This window comes from Phytophthora infestans, genomic scaffold (genome assembly GCF_000142945.1).
Source record: "Phytophthora infestans T30-4 supercont1.18 genomic scaffold, whole genome shotgun sequence".
NCBI classification, from domain to species: domain Eukaryota; phylum Oomycota; class Peronosporomycetes; order Peronosporales; family Peronosporaceae; genus Phytophthora; species Phytophthora infestans.
In genome coordinates this window covers 699,345-714,380 of record NW_003303741.1, presented here as the reverse complement: position 1 = coordinate 714,380, position 15,036 = coordinate 699,345, and the positions used below count along the sequence as shown (strand labels likewise).

Below are 15,036 nucleotides of genomic sequence, written 5' to 3'. Positions count from 1 at the left end.
CGACGCCAATGACTGAGTGTACCTTGTGATTCTTGGTCAATTGTTTGGGCCTCGCCTGACTTCACAGCCCCGTATCCAACGCTCATTGTAGTCCCTAGTTTAGACACGGTTTTGGGGATCACTGTAATACCCGCCAGCCGGGTACCTCTCTTGACGACTGCGTCCTCAACAGAGAGGTTGCACACTTCCACGATTACTTGGTCGCTATGCACTGTAGACAGAGTTCTAGCGACCTTAACCGAGTCATCCAATGCGGCAAGTCCTTCTACCAGAACGGTAGTACCGTCAATCATTTGACCCTAAACATCCGCTACCACGAGAGCTTGTCCTCCAGGGCGGATCTTGATTGTAGACAAGATTCGCGACAAGTAAGATTCCTGCACTCGAGGAGATCCGAGGGGGGGGGGCACTTCACCCGTGTCTGTCAGCGCTACAGTGCTCTCATCTAAGTTCTCCACGTCTCTGAAGTCTTTGGCCTAGGATGGCGTCGACGTGCAGCTTATGCACGACGACAAACAGTATTATCCTCTCGACGGATCCCAAAGTCACGGGCAAGTAGATAACTCCTTCGATAACCAGCGTAGATCCGGATACTCCATTCAGACTACCAGCGTAAGGTAGAAAAGGGGAGTTAGCTAAGCCGAGGTGCTTCAGGACACGCCGGTGAACTAGGCACGCTACGGCCCCAGACTCAATGAGGAGTTCCGCCGAGAGGCTCACAATAAATCCCCAAGACAGAGCTTCCACACCTCCCTCCGATCCTACTACACGCTTGCCGACGGGAAACGGCCTCGTCTTCTTCTTCAACCGACCGGTTCCTGGCTGCACTCGGTACTTCCACTAGACCAGGCTCGCGTCTGGTCCCGGGAGCGTCGACGACGACGTTCACATAGCCGTACAGTCCGCTCTCCACATCTCGGGAGGACCTGTTAGAACCGAGGGCTTCTGTACGGTCGTTATACAGAGAGGAACAGTCGAAACTGACTTGCTTCTGCTTAGGGTAGGGCTTAGGATCAGGGCCCCTCCAACGACAGAGTCTGCAAGGCGAACTCCTCTCGAGGATCTTTAAACGTAGCTGATCAGCGTTCTTCTCGTTGAGGTCTGCGACATTCTTAGTCAGCAACCCTCTCAACCGCGTGTCGGAGGGAGCAACAAGACGCTCGAGAAGTTCGTCGGTCCTGGTTAAGAAGTCCAGGTGCCCAGGATGGGGCGGAGAGTCGTCCTTCAATTCTTCCCCTCGTGATCCTTCGCCACCACATCCTTCGCACCTTTCGCTTCTGCCAGAGGCTTCCATTTTCACGAGGAAGTACACAGCTCGTCACACCACTGCACACCAAGGTTCAGGTACGATTCCTCGAGAAACAAGCAAACCGTACTCGGTCCGACTGGGGTCTGAGAGTCTTTCAGGTGAACCTTCCAGAGCCAGAACAATGTTGTTCTCCACAACTGAGGGGTCCACAGGACACACTTCTACCGGAGGAGGGGATTTAATCTTGGAATGTACCACCTTCTTAGGTACGCCCTGCCACGAGAACCGCTTCGTCGAAGTTCTGCCTCCTTCGTCTCTGTAATCTGGGCTACTCGACGTCACAAAGTTGATCAGGACTGGCGGTTCCTCTTTGAAGTTACGGTTGGCGCGCTTCGCTTCACTGGACGAGGACAGCGTTTTTTGGTACCACTCCAGCCAGTACTGCGGCGTGGGCAGTCGATCAGGGGAAGAATCTCGGGCCCTCGCTAGTTTTTTCCGGGGTATCGAGTAGGACACTCAAGTCGGCAAGAGATAACTCCTTCGACTGCTCCGCGTTCTCAGTCAATCGACGATTTATTTCTACCTCATCAAGAGGGAACAGTCGATCTTCGATCTCCTTGTCGTACTCTTCCTTCTCATCGGTCAGTCCGGATCGTCCTCCGTCTTCCAAAGCGCTCAGCTCTTCCTCGGATAACACTCTCGCGAACGAAGATTCCTTCTCGACTTCATCCCTTACGGGACCAGGAAGGGTGACTTTATCAGTGCTTTCTTTGGGGAGACGTCTCTTTCGGGAAGGGTCACGTCTTCCTCCCTCTCTCTAGGTTCCACCCTCGAGACTGGGACACTTGCTTTCGTAGTTCCACAATCCTCTCGGGGCGGGGTGGGGGGGGGGGGTCGAGCACCTCTATCACGGCTTGGTGTAGCTCATTTTGTAGCAGGTGGTCTTCGGACTTACCACTCTGCTCATCAAGCTCCAGTATTCTCGGAACCACACGGTTAGGTAGAGTCGTCGGGTAATCTTGTTCCGCCGAGGACGCCCGAGGTCGCGGTCCCTCCGCTTTCCCTTCCTCGATTAGTTCTTCTCTTACTATTTCGTCCTCATTGTTTTGGGTTCCTCGCGTAAACACTTCTAGGTTCGCACACCTACGCTCGTCAATATTCGTGGCTATTGGGGAACCGTTCCACGCGGGTCCCGAGCCCCCCTCCGTCACAAACGCCTCGTGTTCTATTTTCCAACCGCCGACTGTATTAAAGACCACCGACACACCGTTCCACACGGGCTCAGTACCTCCGTCATTCACGAGCGGTTGTTGCTCCTTAGTTCTCGTCATATACGCTTCGCTCACAGTCGTTAACTTTTTCCAGCAAGGCGGAACCCATTCCACCCACAACAGGATACACCTCATACCTTTCGGTCGACTCCTCCGCGGAGCTCAAAGTGTTTCCATTTGTGTCGATCCATAGACAAGAGGAAGGAGCGACACTCCCTTCCCCTCCCTCTTACCCCCACCACTGCTGGTTGGGCGATTTTCCCTGGATGGGTACCGACGCCGTCGCTGCAGGAACACCGAGTCTCTTCAGTGACGTCTTCAGAGAACACTCAGCAAGCATGTGACCAGGTTCATCACACAAGAAGCACTTGCGACCGCTCTTCTGCTGGTTGTTTCGGAATCTGCTGGGAAGAACACGCTCACACTCAGCACCGATGTGACCCACTTCCCTGCAGTGAGGGCAGATGACCTTGCCGCGACGACAGTGAACCCAGCTACACCCTAGAGTGTGACAGCGACCACACACGATATGACCATCGCGAGTGTGCATGTCCGGTCCTAGGCGAACACCCCTAAGTGGCATAACAGGAAGCGCTCCATTAAATTGATACTGCTGGGAAGAGCCATGCTCAGGAGGAGTGTACGCGGCAGCCGCATTCATCAGAGGAGTAGCAAAGGAGGCAGCCATAGGACGATCCATCAACTCCTGTTGCTGTTGATGTTGCTGCTGCTGTTGTTATGCGAGTAGATTCTGGGTCTGTTGCATCATGTTCATCCCGCGTTCGAGGACAGCGTTCTCGTGGAAAGTTCTAGGGAAAGGAACACTATCGAGATCGGAGTCGTCTTCGACTGGGCGGTGCATATTCTTGAGGAGTAACATGGCCACAGCCGCAGGGATTGAGTCAATCATGGTCGTGGCGAGGGTGTTTCTCCAATCCCGTTCCGGAGTCCCAACAAAAAATTCTGGTAACGCATTTGAGGATCGTAACACTGGGCATCATCGCAGAGGCTTAGAATCATTTCACCCCACACTTCGACGGACATCCCCCGGGGTCGTTTAGTGTTCTTGAGGTTCTCGATCAGCTGCAACGGGTCTTGACTGACGAACTGGTTGTGGAACCGAGTCCTCAGGGCCTAAAAAAAACTATTGATGCGCGAGTACATTCACCAGTCTTTACTGGTCTTGCCCTTTAAGCACTCACGGAAAGCACTGAGTAGGAAGGGCCCATCCAGTCCGATAATTGCACGTTCAAAGGCTGCTCAGAACGCTCCTTCCGAGTACAATAGTTGGAGCATACGGATAGCGTTCCGGATGTTAGTGGGCATCCCGTACAGGCCACTAGTCGTCGAAGGGGTGTTACCATACATCGGGGAAGCGTATTTAGGGCTACTTCCGTAGCTTTCATACGGGAGACTCTGTTGAGTTCCAACACAGGCAGTAGTCCCCCCGCTTCCTCCGCAAGCTTCGATTGCTCCAGTAGGGCCGGTCCCGTATGCGATCCCGCTTGCAGACGAAGCTCAAGGCCGTGGAGCCTGCGTCGGGACTCGAGCGGTAGGAGCGGATGCCTGGGTAGAAGCACTCAGCGACGCTTGAGCAGTCGCGGCTTGAGCGTTCCCCACTCCATCTTGTAGGCCATCAGTAGGCTGTAGATTCGAAGGAGGAGCGCTAGCGGTTCCCGGGGGAACACTCGCAGGGGAAGCACTTCCACTCTTCTCAGAACCGTAGGTAGAGAGAAGATGGGGTTGAGATCCTGCCCATACGACGTAGTCGGGGTCTGGATAGTGAAACCCTGGAAAGAAGGGATCGCAGTCCCCCCCGAGCCCTAACGGGGGAGTCCCTATGTTACCGTTCCCGTCGGCTTTTCCATAGCCGCTGCTATCTCCGGGGGAGCCACAGATCTCAACCAGTAAAGGGAGTTGAGCCAATCTTGCACCGTACCTCGACCGCCTCCGCCACCCAGGGCTAACATTGGGCCCAACTCTTGCGTAGTAATGGTCGAAGAAACCCCGGATCTTGAAGCGTCCGCGGGCGGCTCAGTCCCAGTTTCGAGCTTTTCCCTCCAAGCCTGTTGGCGGCTTGGTCCACGATATTAAGCACGTTTTGAAAGCCTTGCGTAGTCGACAGACTGGGTCTCGTCCTCGAAGGTAGACTCCCTGGCTGACCTTCTCCACCTCTGGAGGTGTTGCCCACGTCTTCTCCAGTGCTCGTAGACGCCATCTCTTCCGTGTTGTAGTTTATTTTTTACGTCCTCAGCGAGCCTTCGCTTGAATCGAGACCTTCTCCAGCGAGCAGACTACCCTGCTTCTCCACCAAATGTCGTATAGCTCCACCTCCAAGGGTCAGGTAGTCGTGGGCTGTTCGGGGAGTACAGTCTCGTTCTGTGGCCGGAACGGTAGACAAGAAAGCTTAATACGAATATAAGTTTCTTTATTGACTTGGCTTCCACTTGTGTAGAAGGTGGGAAATGCAAGACTGAGAGCTAACCGGAAGAAAGGTCTAACACCTTCCCTTCCTCGCTTACATAACACCGCTTCTCTTACACTTGAAGGACGAGTTCGCTTCATCTGACATCCGTCCTTGTAGGACAGCGGGGAGCTCTGGGAAGGGACCCGATTGGACGAGGCGCCTTAGTCCCACGTCGAGCGGGTCTTAGCGTTCCGGGATTACTCTATAGGGCAACTCTTAACGGGCTCGACAGGAGGTACGCGAGCCGCCGAGTCTAACGGGTACCAACCTGAAGGGACGGCGCGACGAGGAGTGGTCTCAGGACCTCGGGTCATCCTTGTCAGTCGAGTGGCGCCTGGAATGACCCCCTCGTTCCCGGGTACGGACAACTCGTGAGGGCTACAAGGACTATGTGACGCCTCGAGCTCTTCATAATCCCCTCCTTCATCACCGACCACATAATTACCGCAGAAAATGCCATCGCTGCGAATTTCGACGGCATCGAAGTCCACGGCGTCGATGGATATCTCCTTGAATATTTCTTATGTGACCGTGTCAATTCGCGCAAGCATCGAGAATCGTGCGAGGCTTATCTTCGAAGTGCTCGAGGCTGTGCCATTGAGTCTGCCTTCTAGCAAGGTTGACATCCGCCTGTCTCTGTTTGGAGACACTTTCGGCTGCAACGACTCAAACCCGTGTGAGACCTGCATGTATGGCTACGTCGTGAACAAGCTCAACAACTACGATCTGGCCTATCTACACATCATCGAGCATCGCGGAATGCACGCAGCCAATGTCGATGCACCCGAGGGCGGGGTAGTTCGCCACTTCCGCAGCATCTACAATGGAGTGCTTATTACGGCTGCGGGATTTGACCGCGCCGAAGCCATGCAAGCCGTCGAGGACGGAGGGCTGACATCGTAGCCTTCGTACGCGACTTCATCTCGAACCCAGAACTCGTCGAGCGTCTGCGCACGGACGCGAAGCTGCCGCCGTACGACCGAAGACGTTTTGCCTTCAGCCAGATATGCCACTGGAAGCAGGCTACACGGGTTGTGTAATGGTACGTAGCCCTAAGTGTACCCTTAGTTACATGAAGTATGACACGACATACTCCGGGATATTTGGTACAAGGTACCAAGGTCGTCCGAAGCCAACCATTGGCTGGTGACATTGCATTTCTATTGGTGACTTATAATTGTATAAAACCCCATCTTTATCTACCTATAAATATACTCAGTTTACATTCTGTACCTTAAATAGGTCACTTCGCTCCCTTTTGATAAAGAGGGGACCTGTGAACTGCCGCTCACTGAGAGTTCGTAAACTCTCGGAAGCTAACTTCCTCTAGCGCAAGGTGCTGTGTGCAGGGGTTAATGGTAACTCCAAAATCGGTGAAGTTAATATTGTAAAAATATCACCTGTAGACCAGCTAATATAAAAAAGATTACCTAATATTTTCTTCTGAGACAATATGATATTATAAAATATCAACTTAATATTAGTTAATACGATATTATATTTTTCAAAGATTGCGTAATCGGGCTAAATTAACCAATCATATGTCGTTAACGCTCGACTAGCTGAAGTATTACTAATCAACCGTGAGGGAGGGACAATTGTGAGAGTGGCGGCAAGGTTGGCGTCGTGTGTTGGCACTGCTGAGCGCATTAATCTAGCGCCACAGGCAGCAGCGCACGATGTGGACGAGGAGATCGGTAGAGAACAAGAACAAATGTCTTGATTTCGCTCTATCAACGTTAAACAGCTGCAATTTTCCATCTCGATCGTCTTTGTCTGTGTCACAGTGAAATACAAGAGCAAATACTCGTCAGTCTTAAAGCCTACTGCTTTTCTAGAACCTGATCGAAAAAGTTATTTGGCTCCGCTCGGTCCACAGGGTAAGGTGGCAAGAAACGTACTTAAGTGGGAAAATATCATAAAATATCATGTAGTATCTAATATTTTTCAGCTCTCCGAGTTAATATTAAAATATTATGTTAGCTTCTGCAAAAATGAGCTACTATTACTATTTACTATCAAAAATAGTACTATTACTATCAAAAATATCATATGATATTTGGTTACCATTAGCCCCTGGCTGTGTGACCCCGTCCGTCGTCGACAGTCATTCCGAGACAAGAAAAAAGTTTAGGTAAACATTTAGGTGAATTACATAAAATTACAACACTCATGGGTTCATTTCAGAATTCCTTAAAATGACTGATTTAGACGTCGTTGTGGACGTGTCTTCGCTGGCGCAGCCTGCTTCCGCCAAGGATTCCGCGTCTTCACCACCGACATCTTCTTCCCCAACGTCTCTCGTCTCCGACGCAGCTCTCACCGCCCCCAACGCTTCAGTAGCCGCGTCACACCATGGCCATAGCCATGGCCACCACCGTAATTGTCAGCATTCTCACGGCCAAACTCCGCCCGAAGAGCAGGAACCATTGACCCCATTGGAGGAAATGTTTGCCTGTGCTAAACGCAATGATCTAGCGCAGTTCGTGCAGCTGGTGGCGCAATACGGCGACGCATTGGCGCGAGAACGACGAGACCCACAAGGCCACACGATCGCTCATTGGGCAGCGCAGAAAGCCAACGGAGAATTCCTCTACTATTTGCACTCAATCGGAGCACCCATCGACGCACCCAGTGAAGACGGTAAGGTTCAGCTACACCCGATCCACTGGGCCTGTGCTGCAGGCAACTTCAGCGCACTTCGCACCCTGGTCCTTAAGCTCGGGGTGGACGTCAACACTTGTGACGCCAAGAAACATCGCTCTCCTCTACTGGTAGCAGCTCAGAATGGACATCCGCTGTTAGTTCTCTTTTGTGTGCGGAACGGAGCGGACGTGACGCTCGTGGACGTCGATGGAGACACCGCCGTCCACTGGGCAGCGTATAAAGGCGCTACCGAGATCGTAGCAGTGTTCCAGTACTTGCAAGTCAGCTCCGACGCGCCAGATAAATTCGGACAAACGCCGTTGCATCTCGCAGCTATGAGAGGAGAGCTAGAGACCGTGCAGTTCCTAGTAGAGACGCTGGATGCAGATGTTAAGGCGCTGGACTCCAAGAAACGCACCCCACGAGATCTGGCGCAGCTGAAGCGTTTCCGTGAAGTGGTGCGGTATTTAAAGCAGCGAGAAATGCGTGTGGCAGCGTGGAACATTGCTGCCTTCACGTGGTGGTGCAACCCAGGCAGTCGAGCTCCGTACCACTTCACACTGGTCAACGCCGTGGCCTCCGCGTTGATTTACCTGCTCCTGGTATTCCCGCTAATGCCAGAGAGACGCAATGTGATGGTGCCGCATCTAGCGTGGAACGCTGCGACGTGGTACTTCTTCTACCGTACCGTAACGACCAAGCCTGGTAGCTGTCCAAGCGACAATAAAAAGTATGGCGTAGCGTACGAGAAGGTCACGGAGGCGCTCATCGATGGCGACGATGACGATGAAGAAGCAACTGGAGAAAGCGCCACCGCTCGAGCTCAACGTGAGTGTATGGAGCGTCCATTGTGTCATACCTGTCACATCCAGAGACCTCCAAGGTCCAAGCATTGTCGTATCTGCAAGACGTGTGTGCCCGTCTTCGATCACCAGTACGTATGGCGTTATTTAACGTCTGATTGAAACTAACGTTTTTTTTCGCGTTTTTGTTTGTTTTCAGCTGTCCGTTTGTCGACAACTGCGTAGGACGCGACAACTACGCAGCATTCCTGTTGTTCGTGACGTTCTTTACTGTGGATATCGTTGGGATGGAGTACGTGCTCTACCTGCTGTGGCGTTATCACCACGCTCTACGCCTGTACGCCGTTCTCGGCATGGTCTACCTCGTGTTCATCCTGCTTCCAGTAGCGCAACTCGCTGGCTTCCACATCTACCTCACTGCTCGTAATCGCACGACTAACGAGTTGCTCAATGCCGCTCGTTATCGCTTCCGTGGTGGTGAAATACGCTCGTACGACCGCGGTATCATTCGCAACGTAGGCGACCGTTGTTTGGGTCTAAACAACGAACCAGATGACGAAGATTCGGAAGAGAAAGCCAAGCTACTCGACGACCAACTCAACGCCGTTCCCGTATAGAATTTTGTTTTACAAAAAAGGAGTTTTATTGTGAAATATCGAGATGAAAACTTACCAAAGCGGACACTTGGTCTTGGGATTCATAGGCGACCCAGCAGGACACGAAAAGACTTTCGCAAAGTCCCGTGAGTTGCTAGCAACTCCGTTGATACGCCATCGTTCAGGCGAGTGTGGGTCGGTGGCCAGGCGCTGTGTCATACTGGCGTCACTGGCCTTGGCACAGAAAGCCTGGGCGAAGGAGACGAAGAAGAGTTTATCCGCTGCACTAGCAGGCAAGTTGCGCTCCGCTTGACTCATAGTCGCAGTGCGCTCTTCCCTGTCAGCTTCGCTCATCTTGCTCAGCTGTTGCGCTTGTTCGGCAATGAACTCGTGATATGCTGCAAAGGACAACTTGACTCCTCCATTGTCGGCGATATTCTCACTCAACGTGTAGTTCCCGTTGACGTGGCCCAAGACGTTGCTCGAGGCCGTACCAGCGACCTTGAAGCTGTTGTACTGCTTCACAAGACAATCTGTGCGCTCCGAGAACTCGCGAGCGGTGTCGTTACTCCACCAGTCAAGCAGGTTGCCGTCCCCGGCGTAATTCCGTCCCGAGGCATCGAACCCGTGCGTCAGTTCGTGGCCAATGATACTTCCGATAGCTCCAAAGTTACGTGCAGGGTGACGGCCACGAGCAAAGAACGGAGGCTGTAGAATGCCAGCAGGGAACACGATCTGGTTGGCTGTTGGCTGGTAGTACGCGTTCACCGCTGCACTGGTCATCGCCCACTTGTTGCGGTCGACTGCACCTCCGATCTTGGCCACAGTACGCTCAAACTCGTGCTGTAATATGACGCGCATGTTCTGAGCCAGCGGTGCGTCGCCGCGTAACTCGTACGGGAAATGCTCCTGACGAGTGGAATGGCCAATCAGGTTCGTCATATCCCCCAGTTTCTGCAGCGCCGCCTCTCGCGTAGCTCCATCCAGCCACTCGACGCGTCCTAGATTCTTCTGTAGTGATGACTGTACCTGCGTCACCAGTTGACTGGCCAGTTGTTCACTTGCTTCGTCGAAGCGTAAGAGAGCAAAGTATTTGCCTACTAGGTCGGGAAAGTTGTCTGTTACGCGCTGGAGACACACTTTCCACCTTGGAGCTCGTGTCTTCTGGCCACGCAACGTCCTGGCGAAGAACGAGAAGCTCGCTTGGACGAAAGGTTCGCTCAGGACTGCCGCATACGCACTGATGTACTGGTATGTCAGCACAGCTTTCAACGTGTCTAGCGTCACAGAGTCGCCCGTTACCAGTTGCTCGACACGCTCGAAGAACGCCGGGGTCTCCACGATCACATCTGTGGCTTTAAGACTCGACAGCAGTCCCGTACCGTTCACAAACTCGGCGAAGGTGAGTGGATACTTGTCAGCAGCGTCTGCCACACTCATGCGGTTGTAGGATGCGACGGGGTCCTGCAGTTTCTCTTTGGGCACGAACAGTGGCGCTAACGATTGTTCAAACCCAATGACTGAAGCAGCTCGAGCCGCTGCAGCACGCGACTCCCACCCCCCAAGGAGGAATAACTCCACTACGTACGCATGGAAGGCGTCGCTGATGGAGTCGAACTGCTTCTTGTCTAGATAATACGCTGGATCTGGCAACGACAGGCCAGTCTGGGACGCATACAGCGCGTATCTTGTGGCCTCTCTGGCATCTGCAGAGACCCCCAATCCAGTCAAAAAATCGGGTCCTGCTTTGGATAATTCGCCTGCCAATTGGAACAATTTTTTCTTGGTTTTTGTCGCTGCAATCTGCTGTAAAACCGGCGCCAATACCTTCAACGACGCCTCGTCTGCTGTCGTGCTGCTTGTATTGCTAAAATTCATACAAGAATCGTACAGTTCCCCCACTAGCGGCCATCCTTGTTGCATTACCGCTTTCAGTGCCTTTTGGTTGTCATCGTGCACCTTCGTGAACGATAGAAACACACTCGGCTTGTCGTCTGGGATCTCCACCGTCTTTTGCCAACCTCCGCAACTAAACTCATAGAAATCGTCACAAGGGTCCACCTCTCGATCCATATGAGCCACTACGTCACTAGGCAGCATGTCCACCCACTCTGCTGCTTGAGCTGTTTCCTGCATACCTCGTGCGGGTTGCAGTGTGTTGCCACGTACCACCAGCACCACTACGAGAAGGAACAAGGCCATAAGTCCTCCTACTGCCCAGGCAGCCACAGGCTTTTGCATCAGAAGAGGTGGACCTGCATACCCTGCAGGGTCATCGTCACGGCTCACGAGCGGCTGCTCGTCGTTCTGCTGCGCTTTGTCGTCGTCGATAGGAGGCGAGCCGCCGTCTTCGTCGTAGATTTTCTTCCATTTCGAGCCTGTGGAGCGCTCCATCGACGTGCAACTTGGTGCACGGGGTGCGCACGTGTGTTGGTTGATTGGAAATGGCGGTTGCCCAGCTGGAAGAGATACGTGGCTTGCGCAGGAGACGAGTATTCGGTACCGCAATTAAGCCGACAGGTGTAGATTTGCCGTGTTTGCAACGACGCAAACAGGAAGTAAGTACCGAGTAGCACTAGTCCTAAAATCCATTTTGTGTCAGACTACATTAGACACATAATTTGGACTAAATTTGCAGGCCAGTCAAAAAGGAACCAACCAGCGATGGGCGGCAAGAGGAAGCGTAATGACAGCTCTGCACCAACGCAACCGGGCAACGGCAAGGCGAACAGTAAGGCCCACCATGGCCAGAAGAAGCACAAGGTGTCAAACGCGAAGAAAGTGAGTGGATTTGCTGCTCAGAAGACACAGGAGAAGGCGAAACCCGCCGCAGTGGCCAACTCGAATTGGCTGGCGCTTAAGAGCAAAATCCAGCAGAAGGACCAACGCCATAAGGGTGGCAAGACGCTCGAGAAGAAACATGATTTGGATGTGAAAGCTCAAAAGCAGCGCGTTAAGCAGGAGAAGCAGGTTAAGCGCATGAAGGCTCGCACAGCCGAATGGGTGGACAACTCGCTTATCGTCGGTATGGATTGCGAAATGGTAGGCGTCGGCCTTTCAGGCAAGACGAGCGTGTTGGCACGTTGCAGTATCGTAGACTACGATGGCAACGTGCTGTATGACAAGCATGTTCGTCCTGTGGAAAAGGTCACGGACTTCCGAACGCATGTCAGCGGCATCAAGTCCAGCTCGCTACGACGCGCGATCCCCTTTGCCCAGTGCCTGAAGGAAGTGGGCAAATTGCTACAAGACAAGATCGTTGTGGGTCATGCATTGAAGAATGACTTCCAAGCGCTTATGTTCTCGCCTCCCAAGCACCTGATCCGCGATACCGCCTACTACCGTCCGTACATGCGTCGCAAAATGAACGGCACGGTATGTTTTGACATTTTTGGTGTCTTTAAAATTATCGTGGCAATGAAGATTAACGCAATTTTTCTATTGTAGAAACTGTATCCAAAGTCGTTGAAGAACTTGACGGCGGAAGTGCTGGGTAAGCAGATCCAGACCGGACAGCACGACTCTGTTGAAGATGCACGCGCCACACTGGAGCTGTACAAACGCGAGCAGTATGCGTGGGAGAAGTATCTGCGCACGAACAAGAGCAGCAGCTCGCTGGCGGGCGTAGCGCCGGCTCTTCCAGTGAAGGAGACGGAGGATGACTCCCCGAAACCGCTCTCTGCTGCTGCTAAGGCTCATCTAGACAGTGACGACGAGGAAATCAGCACTGGACGAGGTGCCATGGCTGTGCCGGATTCGAAGGAGCTTGCTCTCATGGAATACGGCGAGTAAAGGCATCGTCCCGTAGATAGAGATGAGCTTGTCCGTAAATACAGCTTTTACGTGGTGTCAACTACATCACATTTCCTTTTACGTAAAAATAAAATCTGGTAAAAACGTTCGTGAACTTTGTTGCCAACCAGCCATCAGTTGCCAAAAGCGAATTTGTGGGTTTGTGCAAATGCATCTCAAGGTGCCTCTCTTTACCAGCTACCAGCCTTGTCTTCTTTAGCTCTGTCCTCTGGATGGAGCGGGGAGGCGTCGACCGTGGTTACGCAGTTAAATATGAGGCCTACAAGGACTTCTGGTGCTTCTTCGTCCGAGCTTCTGAGGTTTCCTGCTGCCTTCGGGTGGCGGGAGCGTCGGGACTTGGTGCTCGAGGGAGAAAGGCAGAGCGGCTTCGGCTACTCTTGCTGCGTTCTCAGCAGCCTGTCTTCGTAGCCTATTGCGGGACCGGAGATGGCGCTGTGCATTCTCGTGTATCGAATGGGGGAGGAGCGCCAGAGACATCCTCGTCAAAATGTTTGTGAAACTTAGCACTTTTTTACTTTCCACTGACTGGTTACATCCGTCCGGCCGGTGATATACGCAGTGCAAATAGCGTATTGTGCTGCGTGAGGAATACTCTCTTCTTGTCGGGTGTTGGTACCTGGTGAGGACGCTGTAGCTTCGGTTGCAGCGAGTGGGGCTTCTTGTGGCAGTCACATTCTTTACGAATTATACCATTTACTGTAACGCTACATGTATTAATAACAGCATATCATTAATGAAACCGCCAGCTCCAATACAGTACCAGATTTCTTTAAATGTGTTGATTGCATTGTCACCGCCCATTCTGAAGCGATATCAACTCTAACTTAGTCGCAGAACGGTTCTTTGCTTTTTTAACACAAGTACCAGGACAAAACAAAACTGTACAACATGCAGGGAACCCGAAAATATATTTTTTATCAATTTCAAAGGACATCGAGAAATACATAACGCGCGGCAACCTAAGAACTCAGCAAATAAATAATTGGAGCGGGGACATTGCAAACGTAAATTATTAGTGAAATAAACTACCAAGCCTGGGTGAAGCCGCCTAAATGCAAGCATCCACGGTGGTGAAAGAAGAGAGTAGGTTTTGTTGGGGTGCTCCTGAAGTTGCAGAATGAGCTAGAATATGTGATTCGGAGAAGTCGAGGGGCTCCAAACCAATAGGTAGCTGCTGTCCGAGAAAATAAAAGTTGGGTCGTCGTACACCAACTTCGTAAATACATATTTTGCTGAAGCATTTTTCGTAAATAAATTATTGATAGAAACAATAAACAGTAATTGGCAATAAATATATTTATCGGGTTCCCTGACAACATGTCATGTTGTACGATACTACTTCGAAGTACTTCATGTACGTCGTTGTACGCTAGAGGAAACAAATGGTTTATTAAATGCACTAAATGTTAATGCTACGACACCAACCTTTTACTTCCTCTGGTCGGAAATGATCACGCGAAGTCGACAATTTGACCAATTGCGTTAGTTCTATTTACCCAATTCAGCGTCTGATTGAACTAAACGAAAGCCCTGCATCTCCTCTTCCTACAGCCACCAGTTTTGCGCCGAACGAACTTCTGTAGCCTCCGCAATCTCACTTTTCGCTCTCAAGGTTTCAAGCCTCGCCGGGAGTGCGACCCGCCACGCCTGCACTACGCTGTTTCTTCCTCTACAAATATGCCGAAGCCCAACCTTACCGATAATGAGCGGAAAGCCGTCATTGACGAGCTTCTAAAAATCAGAAACAACGGAGAATTACCCCGTGGAGCATTTGCTAAGGTTGGTGTTCTTATGGGCCGACATCCGGACACCGTGAGGTTAATTTGGAAGAGGTACAGCTCTGTAGTGACGGCTGGTGTCGTGGGGGGTGATTGGCGTAGCCGGATTAAGAAGAACAGCGGCAGAAAGCGGAAGAATCGAGACGAAGTACGAGACAAACTGAAGAGTGTTCCTATCGAGGATAGAGCGGTTGAAAGACGTGTGGCGGCGGTCTCTGATCTCTCCAGGCATCTGGTAAGACAGGCAGTGAATGAAGGGATGGTAACGCGACGAACCACGTTTATCAAGCCGTCGCTAACGAATGAAAACAAGATACGGCGGGTAGAGCACGCGTTGTCGTTTATCGACGAATCTACTCTGCAGTTTGAGCGCAATGCACAATCTAGTCCATGTAGACGAGAAGTGGTTTATG

The 15,036-nt window shown here is 51.9% G+C and overlaps 3 protein-coding genes across 3 annotated transcripts; 2 read left to right on the top strand and 1 right to left on the bottom strand.

The window, feature by feature from the left end:
• Positions 1-7,434: 7,434 nt before the first annotated feature.
• Positions 7,435-9,053, top strand: PITG_10318 (palmitoyltransferase, putative; the record flags this gene model as incomplete). The annotated part of the gene is made up of 2 exons (XM_002902088.1): positions 7,435-8,567; positions 8,636-9,053. The coding sequence occupies 2 exons, from the start codon at positions 7,435-7,437 to the stop codon at positions 9,051-9,053; spliced, it is 1,551 nt and encodes a 516-aa protein (XP_002902134.1).
• Positions 9,054-9,104: 51 nt separating this feature from the next.
• Positions 9,105-11,426, bottom strand: PITG_10317 (endothelin-converting enzyme, metalloprotease family M13, putative; the record flags this gene model as incomplete). The annotated part of the gene is made up of 1 exon (XM_002902087.1): positions 9,105-11,426. One exon carries the CDS (start codon positions 11,424-11,426, stop codon positions 9,105-9,107), a length of 2,322 nt encoding a protein of 773 aa, XP_002902133.1.
• A 258-nt stretch (positions 11,427-11,684) lies between these two features.
• PITG_10316 (RNA exonuclease 4) lies at positions 11,685-12,824 on the top strand (the record flags this gene model as incomplete). The annotated part of the gene is made up of 2 exons (XM_002902086.1): positions 11,685-12,407; positions 12,480-12,824. 2 exons carry the CDS (start codon positions 11,697-11,699, stop codon positions 12,822-12,824), a joined length of 1,056 nt encoding a protein of 351 aa, XP_002902132.1.
• Between the last annotated feature and the right edge of the window lie 2,212 nt (positions 12,825-15,036).